General features: G+C 58.4%; 2 protein-coding genes across 9 annotated transcripts; one reads left to right on the top strand and one right to left on the bottom strand.

The window, feature by feature from the left end:
* The first annotated feature begins 1,549 nt into the window (after positions 1 to 1,549).
* On the top strand, positions 1,550 to 14,442 carry ARHGAP33 (Rho GTPase activating protein 33). The gene is given in 23 exon segments (XM_027514167.1): positions 1,550 to 2,274; positions 3,341 to 3,438; positions 3,517 to 3,601; positions 3,956 to 4,036; positions 4,144 to 4,281; positions 4,698 to 4,790; positions 5,488 to 5,610; positions 5,698 to 5,775; positions 5,861 to 5,927; positions 6,010 to 6,069; positions 6,163 to 6,315; positions 6,400 to 6,502; positions 7,427 to 7,571; positions 7,649 to 7,731; positions 7,816 to 7,923; positions 9,692 to 9,837; positions 10,472 to 10,625; positions 10,710 to 10,855; positions 10,935 to 11,009; positions 12,031 to 12,705; positions 12,802 to 12,858; positions 12,861 to 13,192; positions 13,277 to 14,442. Coding segments are annotated over 23 exon segments (3,804 nt in total). The 5' UTR covers positions 1,550 to 2,247; the 3' UTR covers positions 14,054 to 14,442.
* A 56-nt stretch (positions 14,443 to 14,498) lies between these two features.
* Positions 14,499 to 22,538, bottom strand: LOC113875636 (inactive serine/threonine-protein kinase TEX14-like). Of its 8 annotated transcripts, XM_027514189.1 has the most exons (15): positions 21,396 to 22,538; positions 20,484 to 20,694; positions 18,486 to 18,600; positions 17,949 to 18,114; positions 17,719 to 17,864; positions 17,577 to 17,637; positions 17,375 to 17,499; positions 17,155 to 17,247; positions 16,438 to 16,776; positions 16,203 to 16,360; positions 15,833 to 16,125; positions 15,360 to 15,515; positions 14,937 to 15,175; positions 14,783 to 14,832; positions 14,602 to 14,693 (listed from the first exon to the last, which is right to left on the bottom strand). In XM_027514189.1, exons 2-14 carry the CDS (start codon positions 20,614 to 20,616, stop codon positions 14,814 to 14,816), a joined length of 2,043 nt encoding a protein of 680 aa, XP_027369990.1. In that variant the 5' UTR covers positions 20,617 to 20,694; positions 21,396 to 22,538; the 3' UTR covers positions 14,602 to 14,693; positions 14,783 to 14,813. The 8 variants fall into 8 exon arrangements, with proteins under 8 accessions (XP_027369992.1, XP_027369997.1, XP_027369996.1 ...); XM_027514190.1 differs by lacking the exon at positions 21,396 to 22,538 and having other exon boundaries at positions 20,484 to 21,388; XM_027514193.1 differs by lacking the exons at positions 20,484 to 20,694; positions 21,396 to 22,538 and having other exon boundaries at positions 15,833 to 15,847; positions 15,932 to 16,125; positions 18,486 to 18,974.
* Between the last annotated feature and the right edge of the window lie 84 nt (positions 22,539 to 22,622).

Raw genomic sequence — 22,622 nt, 5'->3', positions numbered from 1 at the left:
CGACTCTGTGCGACCCCATAGACGGCAGCCCACCAGGCTCCCCCGTCCCTGGGATTCTCCAGGCAAGAACACTGGAGTGGGTTGCCATTTCCTTCTCCAATGCATGAAAGTGAAAAGTGAAAGTGAAGTCGCTCAGTCGTGTCCGACCCTCAGCGACCCCATGGACTGCAGCCTTCCAGGCTCCTCCATCCATGGGATTTTCCAGGCAAGAGTACTGGTGCCATTGCCTTCTCCAATCATTCCTATTGTCTATTGGTTGAAGTTGTCACAGTCTTGCCCAGATTCAAGAGGGAGGAAAGGCAGACTGTACTTTCTCACAAGAAGAGTGTGGAAGGATTTGCAGTTGTGTTTCAATGAGGTGGGGGGGGGGGGCACAAAGAATATTCCAGGCAGAGGGTACTTCATGTGGGAAATACCTGTTGTGGAAGTGAGGTCAACATGTTCAATAAATTGAAGTAAGTAGCTGTAAATTGACTCCTCCATCACACTCCCTTTCCCCAATCTCTGCTTAATTTTTATCCATATTTTAAAATATCTATTTTGCAAATTCTTTTCCCACTAGCTTTTGAGCTCCATGTGGGCAGGGTATATATCCCCCGTTTTGGTTACTGATAGATCCACAAATTAAGTGATCAGAGTTTTTGAATGAATGAATGGATTGATCAAGGATGTACCTTCGAGGACCTTGTTGAGGGCATGACCAATGGCAAGTTCTCTTGGAAAGGGTATTGTTACAGAGTGTTTTCTGAGCTTCAGTCAACAACAGGAAAAATTGGAATTGAGTTTGTGCGAGGCATCTGAGCCAGTGAAAAACATCCATGGCCCAATGTTCCTAAAATTCCAAGAGCAGGGGTAGGGGCTGAGTCGGGACTGACAAAGTGGGGTTCGGAACTTTGAAGAGCTGCTTAGGGAGTGGAGAAAAGCTTGCGCTCATGAGAGAAGCCAGCTAAATGTCAGAAGAGCCATCACTGACAGTGGACTAAGGGAAGGGTCCACTGCTTACTGTTGGAAATGTTAAAAGCAAAGCATAAAGAACCTGGGGGTGTGTCTCAGGAGGGGAATGACGGCCAATGAAACGCAGGCATGGGCGTGGTGCTGTCAAACTTCGCGGGGCGGGGCCGAAGAGATCTAGCCAGAAATAGGACCCAAGCTGAAGCCAATGATTAGCCGCCAGGTGGGCGGGGCGTCGTCCTAAGGCCAAGGGTAGAGCCAATGAGATTCTTCGCCGCGTCCCTCATTGCCCCCGCCCCCGTGGAGCGCGCGCGCCAGAGGCACGGGCAGCCGTTAGAGGCGGGGCCTGCAGCCGCCCGCGCGCGGCTCGCGCCCTCCCCTTTGTGTCGCCATGGCGGCGGCATCGGCGACGAGGACGACGAGCGAGGGGTCCAGCGCGGCTGGCGCCTGAGGAGGCTACGCGGCTATGGTGGTGAGGCGCCCACGCGGCCGTCCGTCCATCGGCGAAGTCAGTCTGTCCGCGCGCGGCCACGCCCCACGCGCCCCGCCCCTGGCCCCGCCCGAGTCCGCGGCCCGCGCCGCCCCTCACCCCTCATCGCGGTCCCTCTCGTACCCCGGCCTGGTCTTGGGCTCGAGCCCTTACCCCGGCCCCGCCCCCTCAACGCGCATCCCCGTTCCACGCCCTGTATGGGGGTGACAGTGGCCGAAGACCCAGACTTGGGAGGAAAAAGGGCTGGTCCAGGGAAGGACCCCGCATCCTCTAAGTGGCCTTCGCGGAGGCCTTCTGAGGGTCTCCGAGTCCTCCAACCAGCCCCTGTCCCAGATCCATCCCCAGCATCGTCATCCCATCCTCCTCCTCTCCCTGGCTTAGACCCCTCCTCCTCCTACCATCAGCCCCTTTCTCATTCTTGAGCCCCACCCCCACCCGGCTCCATCCTCAGCCTGACCCTTTTCTTCTCCTTTCTCATCCCATCCCAGTCCTTCTCAACCAACCCTCCCTTACCCCCTCCCCGCATCAGCCTGAACCTTTACTTCAGCCTCTCCAACTGCTCCCCTCTTCCTTACTGCACCTCAATCCCCAGCGTGCATTGTACCCCGCGATGTGATCGTTGGGTCCTCTCCATCTTCTTGTCCTCATCCGCCCTCCCCCACCGTCTCCCTCTCCCACCATGCTGCTCCTGCTCATTCATCCATTCATTCCCTCATTCCCTCACTTAGCATTCACTGAGACCTCTGTGTAGCCCCTTTGCTCCAGGCACGGAGAAAGTCAGAACCCATCCTGCCTTGGGGAACTTCATGGGCTGGAGGGGGACCGACCCAAGGGTGAGACCCAAAGGATGAAGTCGGGGTTGTGGGAGAATGAAGGAGGGAGAGGCTAGGGCCCATTCTGGGAAATCCTCATCTGGCAGATGGTTAATTTATTCATCAGATTTCACCCAGCCCCTGCTGGGTGACTGAGCTGGCACTGGGCATTGGGACCCAGAGAGGAATCAGGCACAACCCTACTTGTGAGGAGCTTCAATTCTCTGCCCAGCTCTGTGCAGGGCAATGCTGGGGGAGTAGGGACTGAGCCTCAGTCCAGTGGGGGAGCTGGACTTGTCACCAGATGGGGACATCTCAGAGTGCACAGGGCTGTTATGAGGGAAGTTAAGGCAACATCATCAAGCCTGGGATGGGGGAGGCTACCATGAGAGTCAGATCTGAGGGCTAAGTGAAAGCACGGGGAAAAGATGGGGATGAATGTTCCATGCAGTGGGAACAGCCTTTGCAAAGGCCTAGAAGGAAATGAGAAGATGATTCTTTTGTTGGACTCTTAGAAGTCTGAGAGCTCTGAGAGTAGAGGCAGTGGGAAGAAATGAGGCTGGAGAGGTAAGCAGAGGCCACAGTATCTAGACTTTATCTTAAAGACAACAGGGAGCCATTGAAGATCCCTGACCTGGGGAGAGACAGAGGCAGATTTGTGTTTTGTGAAAGTGATACTGACTCTTGCTGTGAAGAAGCTGGCAGGAAGGGAGAGGTGGAAGCAGGGAGACTGATAAGATGGGAGCTGTGATTGTCCAGATGTTGATGAAAGGCGTGGAAAGGCACAACCCCTTCTCTCCTGGGGCTAGAGGAGGCTTTTAAACAGGGAGAGATAGTACCAGCATGCTCTTGCCCTGACGCACCCATGGCCCCTGCTCCTTCAGTCCCCCACTCCAGACTACACATAAAGAAGCAGACCTACCCTGAGCCCGGCCTTCACCTCCCCCTGACCTACCCCTCTACTCCATGCTCAGGACAGTGTGTGGAGCAATTCGGGCCTGCAGGCCCAGGCTGCCAGATAACAATGCTCCCGTTGTCTCTCTGCTCCCATCTCTGGGGGCCTCTGATTCTTCTTTCTGCTGTACAGGCTCGCAGCACTGACAGCCTGGATGGCCCAGGGGAGGGCTCGGTGCAGCCCCTGCCCCCTACTGGGGGACCCAGTGTGAAGGGGAAGGCTGGGAAGAGGTGAGAGGTGAGGGAGAGCCTCAACCTAGGAGGGGAGCCAAGCATAGGGCTGCTAGTGATCTGTCGTCTGTCCCCCAGGCTCTCGGCTCCTCGAGGCCCCTTTCCCCGGCTGGCAGACTGTGCCCATTTCCACTACGAGAATGTTGACTTCGGCCACATTCAGGTATGGGGGTTGCACCCAGGTGGGTAGGTGGGATCCCACCCAACCCTGAAGCAGCATCAGCCACTTTACCCCTGAAACCTCCCCGCCGGGAGTGACTGCTCAGTGGCAGGAGCTGTAGGGCAGAGGGGAGACTTGTTCCTTCCTTCATTTGTTCCTTTATTCATTCAGCAATGACTTTGTTAGGTGTGAATTTTGTGCCAGGACCTTGGATTCTGACTGAGCCATCACCAGGCCTTGACTGTGGGGAGACTCAGGAGGTGGACACGGTCCCATCCCTTGATAGTGCCGACCTGGAGAGGTCAGGACAGGGACAAAAGTGAGACCCTCACCAGGGCCTTTTGTTTCCCTCTGCAGCTCCTGCTGTCTCCAGAGCGTGACGGTCCGAACGTCTCTGGAGAGAATGAACTGGTGTTCGGGGTGCAGGTGACCTGTCAGGTGCGGCAGCCGCCCCGCCTCTCCTCTGGCCCAGTGAACTGACTGCCGTGGTCCTCAGCTCAGTATAATGAAGCTGCTGTATCCCCCTGTCCTTCCCACTCCCACAGGGCCGTTCCTGGCCAGTTCTCCGCAGTTACGATGACTTCCGTTCCTTGGATGCCCACCTCCACCGATGCATATTTGACCGGAGGTTTTCCTGCCTCCCAGAGCTTCCTCCACCCCCAGAGGGCGCCAGGGCTGCCCAGGTAAACTACCTGTCCCAGCCCCTGCTTCAGTCAAGGTGTGTCCTCACCAGTGATGGGTGAAACCATCAAGGCAGGGGAAATAGATAAATATTAAACACTGCTATGTCCTGAGTTCCAACCAGTTGGGGGCCTCAGAACTGCAGCAGGGTGACTCCCTTTAGTTTTTAGGATCATGGGGAGTTTAGGGGGCTCCAGGGGAGAGTCAGAATGGCCAGACCGCTGGGGGCACACAGGGCCTTGGCCCAGACTGTTTATAACTGATAACGACAGTATTTCAGTACTTCACAGCGGAGCAGCACCCATGTGTTTACGTTGAATTTCAGCCCTGCCAGAGGCGAGCCAGGGCAGTACAGGAGGGTGGTGGGTTCTCTTGGGTGGGGTCTTCTCACAAATCCCACTCTGACAACCTGCCCCAGATGCTGGTGCCGCTGCTGCTGCAGTACCTGGAAACCCTGTCAGGGCTGGTGGACAGTAACCTCAACTGTGGGCCGGTGCTTACCTGGATGGAGGTGGGCCCCGGGCAGGGGGCTTGGAGCTGGGAGTGAGGGAGGGATGTCTGAGGAGCAAGAAGCAGCCTGGGAGGGTGTGTGGGCACAGGAAAGAAAAGAGCCAGAGTGGAGGAGGCACTGGTATTTCAGTGTCTGTGTGGGCGCTTGCCTGTGAGAGAGAACGCAAGTGGGTGCGTGCATGTGTGTGTGTGTGTGCAGGTGTTGGGCTGTGGGGATGTGAGAATTTCAAGGAATATTGGTATACTGGCTAGAAATAGTTTTGGCTATAGCTAGCAGAATGCCGGAGAAGGCAACAGCACCCCACTCCAGTACTTTTGCCTGGAAAATCCCATGGACGGAGGAGCCTGGTAGGCTGCAGTCCATGGGGTTGCTAAAGTCGGACACGACTGAAGCGACTTAGCAGCAGCAGCAGCAGAACGCCAGGCTAAGAGTGCAGGTTTTCAGATAGCAGATATGCAACGTTTGCTGTGGAGGATGTGGGTGCAGGAGTGAATCAGCATGGTTTCGGGCAGGGGCATCCTGGGACATGGAAGGGAATTTGCTTTGGAAGGGGCAAGAGTGTAGGTGTTTTACCAATAGCTTTGAGTGACAGGGGCACCCAGGTGGGGGACAGGGGGTGGCCTCCAGTGGGGGAACCTTCTCGGTCTTTACTATTGCCTTCTTCTGGCCTCTCCTTGCCACATCCCCTCCATCTCAGCTGGACAACCACGGCCGGCGACTGCTCCTCAGTGAGGAGGCCTCACTCAATATCCCCGCAGTGGCCGCTGCCCATGTGGTAAAGCGGTACACGGCCCAGGCACCTGACGAGCTGTCCTTCGAGGTAAGGCTGTAGGGGAGCAGACTCTGGCTGGGCTCCCACTTCATCTGCACCTTCTGACCCTGCCTCCTCATGCCCACCCACTCCCAGGTGGGGGACATTGTCTCCGTGATCGACATGCCGCCCACGGAGGATCGGAGCTGGTGGCGGGGCAAGCGGGGCTTCCAGGTAAGCCTGGTTAGAGCTGGACAGGTGGGGCTGGGGCACTGCGCCAGCTCAGGTGGCCCCGCCACTGACCCCAAACCCTCCTCAGGTCGGTTTCTTCCCCAGTGAGTGTGTGGAACTATTCACGGAGCGGCCGGGTCCAGGACTAAAGGGGGGTGAGTGTCCTGGGCAGAGTGGGGAGGCCCTCCTGCATCCCTTCCCTGCCCTCCATCCTTTCCACCACTGTTCACCCTGCAGATGCCGACGGTCCCCCGTGTGGTGTCCTGGCTTCCCAGGGTGCTTCCTCTCTGACCTCAGGTAATGTGAACATTACCCGTTTGTAATTACCAGGGGCCAGACCCTGCCCCATCTCCCCATGCGACCCTGTGTGACCAGCCTTTATCTCCACAGCGGTGCCCCGGCCGCGGGGGAAGCTGGCTGGCCTCCTCCGCACCTTCATGCGCTCCCGCCCTTCCCGGCAGCGTCTGCGGCAGCGGGGCATTCTGCGGCAGAGGGTATTTGGCTGTGACCTGGGAGAACACCTCAGCAACTCAGGCCAGGACGGTGAGGCCCAGTCCGCCTCCCCTGCCCTTTCTCCCCGCTAGGCTGTGACCCACAGCAGCAGATCGAACCCTTGCTTTCTCCCAGTGCCCCAGGTGCTGCGCTGCTGTTCTGAGTTTATTGAGGCCCACGGGGTGGTGGATGGAATCTATCGACTCTCGGGTGTGTCATCCAACATCCAGAGGCTACGGTGAGGACCCTCCACCAACCTTCATGAGCACCTGCCACATGCCAAGCATTAAGCTCTAGGGACACCATGGTGAACGAGACAGCCGGAGACTCCTGCCCTCATGGGGTCCATGTGCTGGAAGGAGAGGCAGACAGGAAAGGAGAGAGTTGACGATAGGTGACAGGTGGCCTGGAGAAAAAAAAGACGGGGTGAGGGAGATCATAATAAGAAATCATGGTGGGTGGAGAAGGCCTCCTGGGAGAGAGCTCGCTGTGGAGGAGGTGGGGGAGCGAGCACTGTGGTTGTCCACCATGGAGAGAACAGCCAGTGAGAGGGGAAAAGTGGCAGGAGATGATGTCTGAGAAGTGATTAGGGGAGAGTAGGCTCACGGGCTCTTTTTGATGACTGTTAGGCTCTTGGCTTTTACTGGGAGTAAGGGAGGAACCACAGGAAGGATTGTGGGCCAAAGAGGGGCAATAGGCATAACAGTTTAAGAAGTGGGAAGCGCTGAGGCCCGGGCTTCCAGGCGAGAGCAGAGAGCCTGAGGCCAAGGTCCCGTGTATAGAGCTTTCTCACCTGAGAGGCTGCCAGGTTGTGAGCAGAAGCCGCCGGGATTCCAGCTGCAGTTTCCAGTGCCTCTTGGAGCCAGGGAAATGGCACAACTTTGTGGATGGAGCCCAGTCACACTCTGGAGGCAGATGGGCTTGGGTAGCTACAAGCAGGGCGTCTCCCACCAGAGCCTCAGTGTGCTCCTGTGTAAATGGGGCGCCCTTGTCTTTGGCATGCAGGGTTGTTGGGGGGAAGGGAGCTCAGTAAGTACTGCCTCTGAAAAGCCAGCACAGGAAGAGGGTTGCATCTACCTGTGGACACTTTAGGTGTGGGGGCAGGACCCAGCCTGGTGGGCCAGCTCTGACCTGCATCTTCTTCTTGACGTGGTGGCCTCAGGCATGAGTTCGACAGTGAGAGGATCCCTGAACTGTCTGGCCCCGCCTTCCTGCAGGACATCCACAGCGTGTCCTCCCTCTGCAAGCTCTACTTCCGAGAGCTGCCCAACCCCTTACTCACTTACCAGCTCTACGGGAAGTTCAGTGTGAGTGAGGGTGACCGCGAGGTAGGAGGGGCTGGGAGGCGGCAGCCCAGCCCCGCTCACACTGTGCACTGTCTTAGGAGGCCATGTCGGTGCCAGGCGAGGAGGAGCGCCTGGTGAGGGTTCACGATGTCATCCAGCAGTTGCCCCCGCCGCACTACCGGTAAACCAGGAGGGGAAGGGAAGGGTGGTGGTGGACTCCCGAGGGAGGTGAGGCTCAGGCGTCCCTCTCCACTCCCATCCCCAGGACCCTGGAGTACCTTCTGAGGCACTTGGCCCGCATGGCGAGGCACAGTGCCAACACCAGCATGCACGCCCGCAACCTGGCCATCGTTTGGGCACCTAACCTGCTACGGTAAGCTGGCAGCTCACCAGCCTGCTCCCCCAGCTCCCTACCAACTCCCAGGCTGGGCCTGGAGTCTCCCCGCCCCCGCCCCCAACCTCACCCCAGGAACCCATCCAACTTTTGATCATTTCACCCAACACATTATTTCTTTTCTTGTAATTTATTTATGGTTGTGGGGGTCTTCGTTGCTGCGTTCGGGATTTTCTCTAGTTGCAGTGAGCAGGAGCTACTCCTTGTGGTGCACAGGCTTCCCATCGTGGTGTCTCTTGTTGCAGAACACAGGCTCTAGGTGCATGGGCTTCAGTAGTTGCCGCATGTGAGCTCCAGGGCACCCAGGATTCAGTAGTTGCGGCACAGGGTCTCATTAGCTGTGGCTCACCAGTCCTAGAGCTCATGGGCTCAGTAGTTGTGGCACACGGGCTTTAGTTGCCCCAAGTCATGTGGGATCCTCCCAGACCAGGGATTGAACCCACATCCCCTGCATTGGCAGGCAGACTCCTGCCACTACCACCAGGGAAGTCCCTCAACACATATTTCTTAAGTGTTGGGTGCCCGTATGCCCGCCCTTGTTCTCAGCACTGGGGACACAGTGGTGAGCAGGAACTTACACTCTGAGCTCACAATCCTATGCGGGAGATGACAGTGGACATTACCAAAAAAAAAAGAGAGCACAGTGTGACAGTGATGAGGGCTGAGGAGAAAGATTACAAAGTAGGGAAGGGAGATCTGGTCAGTCATGGCACTTGACATTTTTAGATAGAGTGGCAGGAAAGGCTTCAGGAAGAAGTCCTTCTTGGCCAGCAGCAAGGTAAGCCCGAAAGGATTTGATGGTGACCGAGACAGGCAAGTTCTCTGTCCTGGAGGAGTTCAGGTCTTCTTGGGAATCAGCTAAATAAATAAACAAATAAATAAAATAGCTAGTACGTGGTAGGTATAAGAACTATGAGCAAAAATGAAGACAGACCTGGGATATATAGGTTTACAATTTTAAATAAAATAGGTGGGGAAGACTCTGTTGGGAAGGTAACATTTGAATTAACAGCTGCAGAAGGTAAGAGAAGGACCTGGGTGGCTGAGAAGGAGCAAACCAAGCAGAGGGAATAGCAAGTGCAAAGGTCCTGGGGCTGGGTTAGGGCCCAGTGTTTTGGAGGCCAGTGTCACTGGAGCTGAGTGAGAGAGTGCAGGTTGAAGGGGAGGAGATGGTAAGGTCAGAGAGGTGATGCAGGAACAGACAGGGGAGTGACTTACAAGTTGTGGGTCATGGTGAGGATCTGGCTTTTACCAGGAATGACATGTAGCCAGAGGAGGGCTCTGAGCCAGGAGGGCCCTGATCTGTGACTTAGGGGTTCACAGGCTCCCTCTGGCTGAGTGTAGGGAGCAGACTGTAGGGATTTGGCGGGGAGCAGGGAGAACAGGGAGGAGGCGGTGCGTTGGTCCAGGAGGGAGAGGATGGAGGCAGGGCCAGAGCAGGGGCATGGGGAGTTCAGATTCTGCATAGAGTTTGTGGGTGGAGCCCACAGGGTCTCCTGCAGTTGGATGTGGGTGTTAGGGAAAGAGGGGTCAAGGGCAATACCAAGGTATTGACTGAGATGGGATAGGCAGGGAGGGAGCAGGTTCTGGGGAAAGGCTGAGAATCTAGTTCTAGATGTGATCAGTTTGATAAGGTCAGAGACGTTGAATGACAGTCACTGCTTCCATGACGCCCTACCCTCCCCTGGCCAGAACCCACCAGCTGGAGCTCCAGGCACCCGGCCACCCTCACTCTTCTCCCATCCAGGTCCATGGAGCTGGAGTCAGTGGGGCTAGGGGGTGCAGCAGCCTTCCGGGAGGTGCGGGTACAGTCGGTGGTGGTGGAATTCCTGCTCACCCATGTGGACGTCCTGTTCAGCGACACCTTCACATCTGCTGGCCTTGACCCTGCAGGTATGCCAATCCTATCCCATGTTCTGACTACCGCCCCCCATCGTCAGGGCTGCAGTGGGAGGGTAGGTGGGCTCCCAGCCCCATCCCTATCCCACTGAAGCTGGACCTCCCTTCTGGTTCCTTGAGGACCCCGCCCCGGCCTCTCCCTCCCCTTCCCCCGCCTTCTCATTTCAGCTCCTACGCTCAGGATCCCCACTTCTTGGCCCGGACATCGTTCTTCCTTCACCCCTTGTAGCTCCTGGGGGCACTTGGGGCCATGGGTCCACCTGGGAGGAGGTGGGAGGTCCCCAGACTTGACCCTGCCCCGGCCCCACCCAGACTCCCTGCCCTGCCCCGGACCCCAGCCCAGTCAGGACTCAGCACGTCGGAGGGCCCTCTGGCCCGAGGTAACTGAAGCCAGAGCCGCTGTTCTCGCTGGCTGCTGGGAGCTGCCTCCTCATCAGCTCGTTCTGCCTCACTCCTCCTCCTCACCTGCCTGCTGCCCACCCATTCCCGCCTGATCTGTCCTGGCCCCCTGCCTTGCCAGCCCGGGTGGGCACGCTGCGGGGCCGGGGCTTGGGCTGTAGCGCTTGGCTTTGCCTGTGGCCTTCAACAGCCCCAGGGCTGATGGCTGCCCCCTCTCCCGACTCCTCAGGCCGCTGCCTCCTTCCCAGGCCCAAGTCCCTTGCGGGCAGCGGCCCCTCCACTCGCCTGCTAACACTAGAGGAAGCCCAGGCTCGGACCCAGGGTCGGCTGGGGACACCCACCGAGCCCACAACTTCCAAGGCCCCAACTTCACCTGTGGAAAGGTGAGTAGGATGTCCAGAAGGGAGGGACTGGCCTTGGGGACCCAGCTCCTCAGCCAGCCTCCTATGTCTTGACCCAAACTCCAGGAGGAAAGGGGAGAGAGGCGAGAAACAGCGGAAGCCTGGAGGTAGCAGCTGGAAGACCTTCTTTGCACTGGGCCGAGGCCCCAGCATCCCTCGAAAGAAGCCTCTGCCCTGGCTAGGGGGCACCCGGGCCCGACCGCAGCCTTCAGGTCAGAGGCGGGGCAGTGGGCGTGGTGGCTGGAGAGGCACCCTGGAGTGCCCCCATGACCCTTCGTCCTCTCCCTGCAGGCTGCCGACCTGACACTGTCACACTGAGGTCTGCCAAGAGTGAGGAGTCTCTGTCATCGCAGGCCAGTGGGGCTGGTGAGCATGGGGTGACCCTTGCCTGTGCCCAGGTGGAGCTGGGAGGGACTGGGGCTCTGAGCTGGCCTCCACGTGGTGTTCTGAGATTTGGGGGTCTTGGGGTTTTTTGTTTTAATCTGGACCTTACGTACAATAAGTTTGATAAAGCTTCACTCTTGGTTCACGATGCACTCTGGTCATTGGCCCATGCAGGGTCCTTCTAGTCTTTTGTTCATCCGTTTCGAAAAAAATTAAATAGTATCATGAACACCCATGAACCTGCTGGCCAGAAGTAAAGGCCTCCCACCACAGTATGTGCGAACTCCTCCCCTCCCACCTGCTGCCTCCCCACCTCAGGGGTCCTCTGATGGTCTTCGTCCCTTTGCTTTTACAGTTTTGTCACCTACAGGTGTAGGGGTCAACAACACACTGCTAGTTGTTCTGAATCTTTGATTAAAGGGTATCATTAAACAGGGGTATCGTGCTGCGTGTGTACTCACTCACCACTGCGTCACAGGCTGCCGTCCGCACAGCTGGCGTAGCTCAGGCTCCTTCCTCTCCATCACTGTCCATTGGCGAGTGTGGGTGTCCCCTCAGGGGAGGGGATGCTTGTCCATGCCCCTCCTGATGGATCTGCGGGCTCCGACAAGCGCCCCAGGAGTGAAGGCGCACACTGTATGATACGCCCACATCCAGCTGTACAAGACGAGCCCCAAGTATTTCCCAGGTGTGGTCACCTCAGGCTGTCCTCCCAGCTACCGGGTATGAGATCCTGTCGGTCTCAAGCTTGTAGCCAGTGGGGTTGTCAGACTTTGTTCTTGCTTCTGGAACAGTTCTCTTCATGGACTTGCCACTGATGTCTTCTATCACCCATGAGTCTGCACAGCTCTCCCTGGATCCCCAGCCATTGTGACCCTAGGCAGAGACGTGTCTCTGTGTGTTATTTTCCCAACTTACTGGGGGTGTGTGTCCTGTTCTCACTGATGTATCTGGGTAGGTAGTTCTGATCCCTGACTCCCCCTCCCCTGCACTGCCCTTCCAGGCCTCCAGCGTCTGCACAGGCTACGGCGACCCCACTCCAGCAGTGACGCTTTTCCCGTGGGCCCCGCACCCGCTGGCTCCTGCGAGAGCCTGTCATCATCCGAGTCCACCGAGTCCTCCTCCGAGTCATCCTCCTCCTCTTCCTCTGAGTCCTCCGCAGCTGGGCTGGGAGTACTCTCTGGCTCCCCTTCACACCGAACCTCGGCCTGGCTAGACGACGGTGACGAGCTGGACTTTAGCCCACCCCGCTGCCTGGAGGGGCTCCGGGGGCTTGACTTTGATCCCCTTACTTTTCGATGCAGCAGCCCCACCCCTGGGGACCCGGCACCTCCCGCCAGCCCGGCCCCCCCAGCCCCCGCCTCTGCCTTTCCACCCAGGGCAACCCCTCAGGCCCTCTCGCCCCGGGGCCCCACCAGCCCTGCCTCACCCGCTGCCCTGGACATCTCGGAGCCCCTGTCTGTGTCAGTGCCACCTGCTGTCCTGGAGCTGCTGGGGGCTGGAGGAACACCCGCCTCAGCCACCCCAACACCAGCTCTCAGCCCCAGCCCGGGCCTGCGCCCCCACCTCATCCCCTTGCTGCTGCGTGGAGCTGAGGCCCAGCTGAGTGACACCTGCCAACAAGAGATCTGCAGCAAGTTGGCATTGCCTGGTCCCCGGGGAGCCCAAGGCCAGCATGGTGTGTCCTGTCCAGCCCAGCCCAGCCCAGCCCACTCCCTCAACCCCGAGGCTGTGCCCAAGACCTGGCTGACTCCTCTTCCCGTTCCTCTCCTAGGTGCTGGTATGGATTCACCGCTGCTGCCCCCTCCCCTGTCCCTCCTGCGCCCGGGGGGGCCCCACCCCCGCCTCCCAAAAATCCAGCACGCCTCATGGCCCTGGCCCTGGCTGAGCGGGCTCAGCAGGTGGCCCAGAGACAGAGCCAGCAGGAGCAGGGGAGCACCCCTTCTGCTCCTCAGTCCCCTTTCCGCCGTTCACTGTCCCTGGAGGTGGGCGGTGAGCCCCCAGGGACCTCAGGGAGTGGGCCACCCCCCCACCCCCTAGCCCACCCAGGTGGCTGGGCTCCAGGACCCCCACCCTCCTTACCAAGGCAACAAAGTGATGGGAGCCTGGTGAGGAGCCAGCGGCCCACAGGGACCTCAAGGAGGGCACCCCGAGGCCCTGCCCAGGTCAGTGCCCAGCTCAGGATGGGTGGGGGGTGTGGGGCTGCACCAGAGATGGCAGCCCAGTTCCTGTGTTCTGTCCCCCAGCAGGTTCCCACCCCTGGCTTCTTCTCAGCCCCCCGGGAGTGCCTGCCACCCTTCCTCGGGGTCCCCAAACCAGGCTTGTACCCCCTCGGCTCCCCATCCTTCCAGCCCAGCTCCCCGGCCCCAGTCTGGAGGAGCCCCCTGGTTCCCCCTGCACCACTGGACAGAGGAGAGAACCTGTACTATGAGATCGAGGCGGGTGAGGGGTCCCCATACTCTGGCCCCACTCGCTCCTGGAGTCCCTTGCGCTCCATGCCCCCAGACAGGCTGAATGCCTCATACGGCATGCTTGGCCAATCCCCACCACTCCATAGGTCCCCCGACTTCCTGCTCAGTTACCCACCACCCTCCTGTTTTCCCCATGACCACCTTGGCTACTCAGCCCCCCAGCACTCGGCCCGGCGTCCCACCCGACCTGAACCCCTCTATGTCAACCTAGCCCTGGGGCCCAGGGGCCCCTCACCCGCTTCTTCCAGCTCCTCCTCTCCTCCTGCCCACCCTCGCAGTCGCTCTGATCCTGGCCCCCCAGCCCCCCGCCTCCCCCAAAAGCAGCGGGCCCCCTGGGGCCACCACACCCCTCACAGGGTGCCTGGGCCCTGGGGCCCTCCAGACCCTCTCCCCTACAGGGCAGCCCCACCAGCCTACGGGAGGAGGGGCGAGCACCACCGAGGGTCCCTGTACAGGAATGGGGGGCAAGGGAGGGAAGGGGCTGGTCCCCCACCCCCCTACCCTACTCCCAGCTGGTCCTTCCACCCTGAGAGCCAGACCCAAAGCTACTGCTGAGCCAGAGCTGGGAGGGACCCTCCTTCTTTCTCTTCCCCTCTCACTGATCTTGGTCCAACCTGATCCCTTGTTTTGTATTTTCCTGAGCTTCTGACCCCTACCCCAGGTTTCTAACTTTGTAACTTGCCTTTGATGTGGGTCCCTAACCCGTTATCATAGCCTACCTACCCTGGGCTGACGGGCATGCCCGCCCCCCACCATCCTCCATCCTGGGGCCTCTCGCACAAATCTGAGAGGGTTAGGCTGACTCCTTACCCTCCCTTTCCCTCCAGGGGTCCCCAGCATGTCCTGTCCTGTGCACGGGGGTGGGGGACTGCTCCTGCTATCTCCCCACACACACCCCACTAAACCATCTGACAAAATTAATGAATAAAAACGGTGAAAATGTGGCTGCTGCTGTCATGCTGGGGCCAGGCTCAATGAATAAAGAGGCAGTGACAGGTGGGCTGCTTTCTCATTTTATCATTTCAGCAGGTGCTAAGTGGGGAGTCACTCCTGGGAGGCTCTAAGGGGTGACATCTGCACAGAGGGGGCCACAGGTGCCCTAACAATTGTGTCAGGAGTGGGATTGAGCCTGGGCCCGTCTTCAAGTTGGCATCCACCTTGCAGCTCTGCTATGATCTCCTCCAGCAGGTCCATCCTGGGAGAGGGTGGGGTAGGGTGGGCTGAAGTTGACCTCGAGGAGGAGGAAGGGGCCCGGGGCCCTCCCACCAGCACCCCACTTCTCACTTCTGCAGGCTGGAGAAGCGACTTCCTCTGATCAGCTCAGGGCTGGGTACCTGCAGGAGTAAAGACTACAGCTGCCACCAATGGCCACGGAGCTCAGGAGGGCCCTGGGAGGGCGGGCTGGGGCAGGGCCTGGGCTTAGGGCCCTCTGCTTCACCTGCCCTCGTGGCCTTCCCTGCCAGCAGCCTCCAGGGCATGGGAAGCCTCCCTGTGGGTCAGCAGGCAGGGGTTGGGCTCACAGGGCTGGGGGTCCAGCAGGGCAGCCCTGTGTGTGTGCCGCTGCAGCCCCTGCAGGGCTTGGATCTTAGCTGAGAACCTCCTCTCAAACCGTTCCTCAGAGCTCTGAGTCCCCAGCAGGGAGGCTGAGTCCTGAAGGCTGGTGTGCAGGGCAGGGCCCTGGGGGAAGCAGGGTTGGGCGGGGGCGGGGTGGGGGTTAACCGGTCAGCGAGGGGAACAGTGCGGGTCCCAGGGGTCCCTGGTCAGAGGACAGGCAGCCAGGGAAATTGGGGTTGGTGACAACTTGGGGGAAGGGTCATGGGTGAGCAAATGGACAATGGCGCAGGACTTGGGGTATCCATACTGTTGATCTGGGCTCCAGGCTGTGGTCCAGGCTGACCCTGGCTGTGGGGCTGTGCCCTGGGCAGAGGCCAGGGCGGGGACTCGGGCTGCTGCCTAGAGTCAAGCTGCTGCCCGAGTCCCAGGTGGCACCCCTCTGGACTCTGCTGTGGCCCATGACCTGCAGAGAGCGATGGCAGAGGGCTGGCGTGGGTGGCCCACAGCTCCCTTGGTCCTCCAAGTGCCTGTCCTCGCTCCTGCCTAGGATGGGGAGGGGCCTAGGGACATCACAGCGGGCCACAGGCCCGGGTGCAGTCTTGGCTCTGGGAGCCACCTCACAGTAGTGTCTCTGGGCTTGCAGACCAGCCAGTTGGAAATGGGGCAGGGGCACAGCCGAGCTCTGCTCAGCGCCTGGCCCCATCCCCTCTGGGCCCTCTAACCTGGTAGAGAACCCTGCGGTGGAGGGCACTGTATGGCCCAGTCCCTTGGGGAGCTCACCTCAGAGGCCGAGTCCTGTGGAGAGGAGGCTGGGTGTGGGACACAGGCCCTGCCTGAGGTTCCATGGCTGCCACCCTCCCCTGCCCGCCTGTCCTGTACCTGAGCTATGGCCTCCCGCAGCAGGTATCGTGTACTCTGCAGGCTGCCGCAGCGGTCAGCAGGCCCTAGGCCCAGCCCAGCCTGAACCAGGGCCTGGTAGGGGGCTGGCACCAGGGGGTCCAGGGCCGGGCTCTCACCCGCCTCCAGTTTAGCCTTCACCTCAGGCCCTTTTCTTCCAGCCCAAGGCAGCTCTCCTGTGAGGAAGTATGATTGGGGGACCCAACTGAGGTGGGGAGCCTCAGTGGGGCTGGGGGCGGGGTTACTCACTGACCCGTGAAGACCTCCTGGGCCAAAATGCAGAAGCTGTAGAGGTCTGAGGTGGCCGCAGGCGTGTCACCGCGGATGAGCTCCAGCGGCAGCCATGGGTACAGTTCGGGAGGTGGGGGCAGCCCTAGGCCTGGGCCTCCCCAGGGGTAACCCTGCCGCGGCCTGTGGAGGCCAAGGGACCTGGTGAGTCAGTGGCTGCTAGACGGGGCCACAGGCAGGACAGGGAGGAAGGCACTCACCTGGGCTGCAGCCAGCGTTGGTGCAGCGGGCGCCCATGCTCCAGGCCGCCCACCTTGGCCAGGCCTGGCCGCACCAGCTGCACAGCATGGGAGCTGAGGCCGCCGTGAGCACGCCAGCGGGCCTGCAGGAACAGCAGGGCCTCCAGCACCTGCAGCAGCAGGTGGCCCGGCAGCAGGCCTGGCACGAGGTGGGGGGGTCCCCCTTCTCGCGGGCCCTGGGGGTGTAGCACCACATGCAGGGAGCCTAGCCACACGGGTTCAAAGAGAAGACACAGCCCCGATAGGTCCTCCGAGGGGCTCAGTGCCATCAGCAGCAGCAGGCTGGGGTGGTGCAGGGCGCTGGACAGGAGGAGAGCAGGCCACTCGTGAGGAGGCCCCAGCCCGCCCGGCCGGGAGCTGACCATCTGCCTCAGCCACCGGACAGAGGAGAAACGGTGACCCTGGATCATACAGCCTGGTAGTGGTGGGGCCAGCACCACTGTCCGTGGTACCCTCCCAACACCCACTCCTCTCCGAGGCCTACAGAACTGGGCGCCCACTTTCCCGTTGTGAGGTGGGTCACTCCAGTAGGAGGGCTCCATGCCAAGTGCTGGCCCAGGGGTGAAGGCTGCAACCGCGGCCACCACCACATTCCCTGGTCATCTATTTCCAGAACACTCAAGTTGGGCAGGGCGGGTAGAAGACGGCGGGCCTGGGGGGCCAGCTGGAGGCACCCACCTGCAGTGTTGAAGGTCAGCCAACAGCACATCAGCCTGGGCTCCTGGCACCTTCAGCTGCCGCACGGTCACGGGGTGGCCCCTCCACAGAAGGCTGGAGGAAGGCAGAGGGGAGAGAGCGCAGGTCTGAGACAAGGGGTTTCCCCGTGAGGGGGGCAGGAGGGTCGGACTCTTCCCAGCTCTGCTGGACACCAGGCAGGGTGTCGGAGGGGCTCTCTCACTTGGCCATGAGGGTGTGGGAGCTGCTCCTGTAGGTGTGGTCGGGCTCGCCCTGCGCTGGCAGCAGCTCCTTGGGATCCGCGAGGGGTACACCTGTTACCAGGCCCAGTGGCCACAGGCTGCTCAGCTGGGGGTGGGGAGCAGGACCATGAGGCAGGAAGAGGACAGACACCGTGGTCCCCACTCCCTCCGACATCTGCTTACCTGGCCAAACCCTAAGGCAGGGACATGGGGGGGTCTCCTGGTCTGCTCTGGCCTCCATGCCCTGAGGTAAAGGGCCATCTGAGAGCAAGTCCAGGGTAACCAGGCGTGGTGGGTAGGCAGGCCTCAGGACATGCATCGTTACCTGTTCGCCTGCACCAGACGCAGACCACCACATAGGCTGTGTCCAGAGCTAGCCTGCCACTGGCCCAGGGAGACAGCGGGCGCCAACTCACTGCCATGCACCAGGGCTGACATGTGGGCCCTGCACAGCTGTAACAGTTCCAGCGTCTGGACGGGGCGGGGAGCATGTGGGGTAAGGCAGGGTGGGGGGCCCGGCCCTGAGGCCCTCGGCCCACCCTGGCCACAGCTCACCTCCCAGCTCTGTTTGGCACCACCTTGTTCTGCCCAGTCCTGAGGGCTGTGCCCCTGCTGGTCACGCAGACGCAGGTCGCCGCCTGCCTGCAGCAGGTGTAGGAGCACCAGGCTACGGCCCGAGAAGGCGCCCGCGTGCACGGGTGTGCTGCCATCCAGGCAGCGGCTGCAGCAGAACAGCGAGCACAGGAATGGGTTAGGAAAGGGACGGAACAGGGACAGGAGGTGGCAGGAGGGGAGCATGGAGAGATACGGGGGTCACTATGCTCGTGGGAAGACGGCATCAGGATGGGGGGCTCACTTGGGGACACAGCAGAGTCCTTGAAAAGAGTGAGTGGATGGCGGTAAGCATGGAGGCACCAGGAAGATGGGAATAGTTTCTGGAGGACAAGAAGGGGTTAACTGAGAGAGCAAGATGGGTCACCGGGGATGGGAGGGGGTCTGAGGGAGAGAGGTCTCTGGGGAAGACAGCCCTGGCTCTCTGGGGCTCAGACTCAGGGCGCTGGGAGTGTGGGGCATCACCACGTGTCCACGTACTGGTTGGGGTTGGCACCAGAGGCCAGCAGGAGCTCCACGGCCGAGCTGTGACCCAGCAGCGCCGAGAGGTAGAGTGCTGTCTGCCCAGCCGAGTTCTCGCCGTCTACCTGGACGACTGAGGGGCAGCGAGGCTTAGGACTATCCCTGCCTCTTACTCCAGGGGCAGAGGTCCTGGCAACACCTTTCCCAATTCCCAGCCCCCACAATCCCTCCCTGACTGGGTCACCCTCGGCTCCAGATTCCACCTCTATGTCCTGGAACCGCCACCTTCCAGCCGCTGGGGACTCTGCCTCAGAATCCATCTCAACACACTCCTCACCACTAAGTCCACAGAACTAGAACAAGGTGACGTCTACTTGCCCTGCCAACATCCACCCCACCCCCATCCCAGAGGTGTCAAAATCACACAAAGGGGGGTTTCCCTGGTAGCTCAGTAAAGAATCCACCTGCCAATGCAGGAGACACATGTTCAATCCCTGGTCTGGGAAGATCCCATATGCCATGGAGCAACTAAGCCTGTGCACCACAACTACTGAGCCTGTGCTCTAGAACCTGGGAGCCTCAACTACTGAGCCCCACTGCCTAGAGTCCGCGCTCCACAATAAGAGAAGCCACCGCAATGAGAAGCCTGTGGAGCACAACTAGAGAAAAAGCCTGCACATCAGTGAAGACCCAGCGCAGTCACAAATAAATAAATTTTTAAAACGCACAAAGGTACCCAGGGCAAGAGGGCAAGGCTAATTTTTATGAGGCAAAATATGACCTTAACTCCAAAACCAGATGAGAATTCCAGAACCAGAAATGAAGTCATACATCAATTCAATTTATGATCATACATGCAAAGCCCCTAAATAAAGTAAAAGGGGTAACCCAATTGATTTATTCCCAGAAAGCAAGGATGAATCAACAAAAGAAAATCAATGTAAAAAAAACACATTCACAAATTAAAAAATAAAAATCACATTTAACTGTATCAGTAGATGCAGAAAAAGCACTTGGTAAAATTCAATGCCAAAAAACAAAAAAAATTCAAGGCCTACTTATGATTAGAAAAAAAAATCTACCTCAGAAAACTAAGACTAGATGGAAAGTTTCTTACTTGATAAAAATTACAAACCAAAACCCAAGAGCAAGCAAAGTACCTAATGCAGAAACATAAGACTCTTCTCTTTAATATCAAGAATAAAAAAAAAGATGTCCAATGATAACAAGGTTTAGGAGTTCTGGCCAACACCTTATGACAGAAAACAGAGACTGTGGTTTAAAGACTGAATAGCTGAGACCACACTGTTACTGTCTGCAGATAACAATAAAGTAAAAGAATCAACACACACAACTATTAAGCAAGCTCAGACAGTGGCTGGATACACAATCAACTTACAAAAATCAGTGAACAACAGAAACTGTAAGTTTGATCATGTTAATTTCCTGCCTACAACTCCAGGGGTTTCCAATTACACACAGAACAAAATCCAACAAAATTCACACCACTCTTAAGGCCTGTTCCTGTCTGTAATTGCTGCCTCCCTGAGTCCTTTTGCTCCCTGCTGCTACTTACATATCCCCAGTTTTGGGGTTTGTGGGGGTTTTTTTGCTTTTAAAATTTACTTTTAACTGGAGAATTATTGCTTTACGATACTGTGTACCCAGTTTGTTTTGATTTTAGGGCTTTGCACTAGCTACTCCCTCTGAAGTGCTTGTTCCCCAGCTGTTTCCATGTCTGGCTCTTCTGCTGTGGGACCCAAGTATCAACCCATTTGAAAGGCCATCCTTCCAGGGTGTCTCACTCATTCTCATCACTCTCTTAAATTCTCATTATAGATTTAATTCATAATGATCTGGAGGGTCATTCTCGCCCCTAAGTCTCCATCACAGACAACAGCGCCTTGGCACATGACAGGTGCCTGATACACAATTGTTAACAGGTCAACTGAAGTTGCATCCTCCTTTCTGCTCCTTGATCTCGTTCCCCGAGGCAGTTTCAGCAGCTAAACTCACCTCTCCGCAGGAGTCGGGTGAGGCCCCACCTTGGGCCCCCAGCCACAGCCAGGCGATGCAGACGGCCCACCTGACTTTCTGGATCCGGAACAGAGCCCAGCTCCACAGGGAATCGAGAACGCAGTGAGGGCATCTGTGGACTCCGTCAGCTCCTGGCCAGGGATCAGTGAGCAGGTCTCATGAGGGCAGGAGGACATGAAGGACTAGATCTCTGGGAGCAATAAAGACAGAGCTGGCTGTGAGTCTTGGGGGGCAGTCTGAGAAATAAAGGTGATTTGGGAGGGGTGTGATTTGGAGAGAGGCATCTGAATGAGACCTGGGAGAGCTTCAGACCAGAAGGTCAGGAGTTCAAGGGAGTCTGGGAGTGAAAAGAAGCTAAGGAAATCTGCTCTCTGTGGCAGAGGAGTAGTAAGGGCTATGAGGATAGGAGTCAGGGGCTTGGAAAGAGAGTCTGAAGACTACATAGGGGCTGGAGGAAGAAGGCTCTGAGGGTTAGGACCTGAGAGGGAGGTGCAGTCTACAGGCTGTGAGACAGGAGTGTCCAAGGAAGGAGGACAGCCTGAGGGCAGGGCCTGCAGGCTGGGAAGGGCCTTGAGGAGGGGTAGGGGGCGGTAGCTGGGGTCCACGGGCTGGGAAAGGGTCTGAGGGCTGGGGGCATGGACTGAGCTTTAGGGAAGTGTCTGTGTACTAGGATGGGGTCTATGGATTAGAAGGGACAGAAGAAAGAAGGAGTCTGAAGATGGTATCTGTGGGCTGGGAGAAAGATGTGCAGAACTGAGACCAAGGCTGAGAAAGGGGTGGGGTCTGTGGGCACAAGATGGGTGGGAAGGGAGAATGGGGGAGGGGTTCTGTGGGCTGGGGGAGGGGCATGGTGGCCAGCTGGGGGCCCAGTCCCCTCAGCTTTGCACCTACCGTTGGGCTTGGACAGTGATCACCATGTGACTGCCACGTGACCCCACGCTGAAGTTCCGGAGGTCTAGGCGGCAATTCCAGGCGCATGCGCATCAGTGCTCGCCAGCCATCTTTGCGCTTGCGTGCAGTAGAGTCTCTTATGGCCCTGAGGCGACCCGGTAGAAAAGACTGCAGTGTCCACCCCAGAGCTGTGGCTGCTCCCTAATGTTACTGCCTTGTTGTTTGGAATGCCCAGCCTTTCACCATCCCTGTCTTTCGCTGTCTTCCCATGCTTCTCATGTCAACCCCACGGGCAGTTTCCTGTTCGTCTATGCCCCAGTCTCTCTTCTTTGCTCCACACGTAGGCTCCTCAGTGTGCTGGACACCTCTCCCTGGATGTCCCCGGGGACCTTCACACCCACCCGGTCCCACATTGGCTTCAGTATCTCCTCCAAACTGCATTTCCTGCCAGATCCCCATCTTAAGAGTTGGTCCCACTGTCCCCTCTCACCCAGAGCCCTGGGTCTCACCCTGAATGTCTCCCTTATATTCTGGCTATCAGCTCCATGGCCCTTCCACTCAGTCTTCTGGTGGTTCTTTCCACTAGTCCACCCATCATGTGACAGCCAGGGGACTCTTAACTAAAGTCTTACCTGACTCTGTCCCTTCCCCATTTCAAACCTTCCTGACTCCCTAGTGACCTTGGACAGAGTTGAAGCCCTGCTGTGTGGCACCTAAGACTGCATCATCTGCCCCCGCCCATCCTTGTCTCCCCGTTCCCCAGTCTGTTTGTGCACATGCCCTTGGCTTTGAATGCTCTTCTCAATATTTACTTGGTTATTCTTGGGAATTCTCTGGGAAGCCCTCTTGATCACCAGGTGTCTCCTCTGGCCTCCTTCAGCCTCTGGGCTTTCCCCAAGGCTGCCCAGATACTCCCCCGAGCTCACCCATCACAGCCCTGATTACCCTGGGCTGTCACTGCCTGAAGGTGGTCTGTTTACCCCTACTGGACTGAAAACCCAGTGAGGCCAGGCCTGGGGTTGTGTTGGTCTCTGTTGTGTCCCCAGTGTTATTTACCTGAGAGCCTAGCTCAGAAGGAGACTCAGTAAATGCTTATTAAGTGAGAGAGTGGTTTGCTCTTCTCTCTGTCTCTCCCTGGACGTGTGGCCTTAGCCTAGCCTCTAGATTTCAGTGTTTCAGTATCTGCTCTTCATCTGTGCTGTTTACCCGGGTGTCCACAGGAGTGAA

This window comes from Bos indicus x Bos taurus, chromosome 18 (assembly GCF_003369695.1).
Source record: "Bos indicus x Bos taurus breed Angus x Brahman F1 hybrid chromosome 18, Bos_hybrid_MaternalHap_v2.0, whole genome shotgun sequence".
Taxonomy (NCBI): Eukaryota; Metazoa; Chordata; class Mammalia; order Artiodactyla; family Bovidae; genus Bos; species Bos indicus x Bos taurus.
Note: the sequence above shows the minus strand (reverse complement) of the source record. Positions and strands in the feature narration are given on the sequence as shown.

Excerpts from the sequence above, each read along its gene's own strand:
- LOC113875636 (XM_027514188.1), bottom strand. The coding sequence starts at position 18,787 with ATGGATTCTGAGGCAGAGTCCCCAGCGGCTGGAAGGTGGCGGTTCCAG. Across the intron at positions 17,865-17,948 it reads GTGCCAAACAGAGCTGGGAG|ACGCTGGAACTGTTACAGCT; the intron begins GTGAGCTGTGGC and ends CGCCCCGTCCAG. Across the intron at positions 17,500-17,576 it reads CTGCCTTAGGGTTTGGCCAG|CTGAGCAGCCTGTGGCCACT; the intron begins GTAAGCAGATGT and ends CCCCACCCCCAG.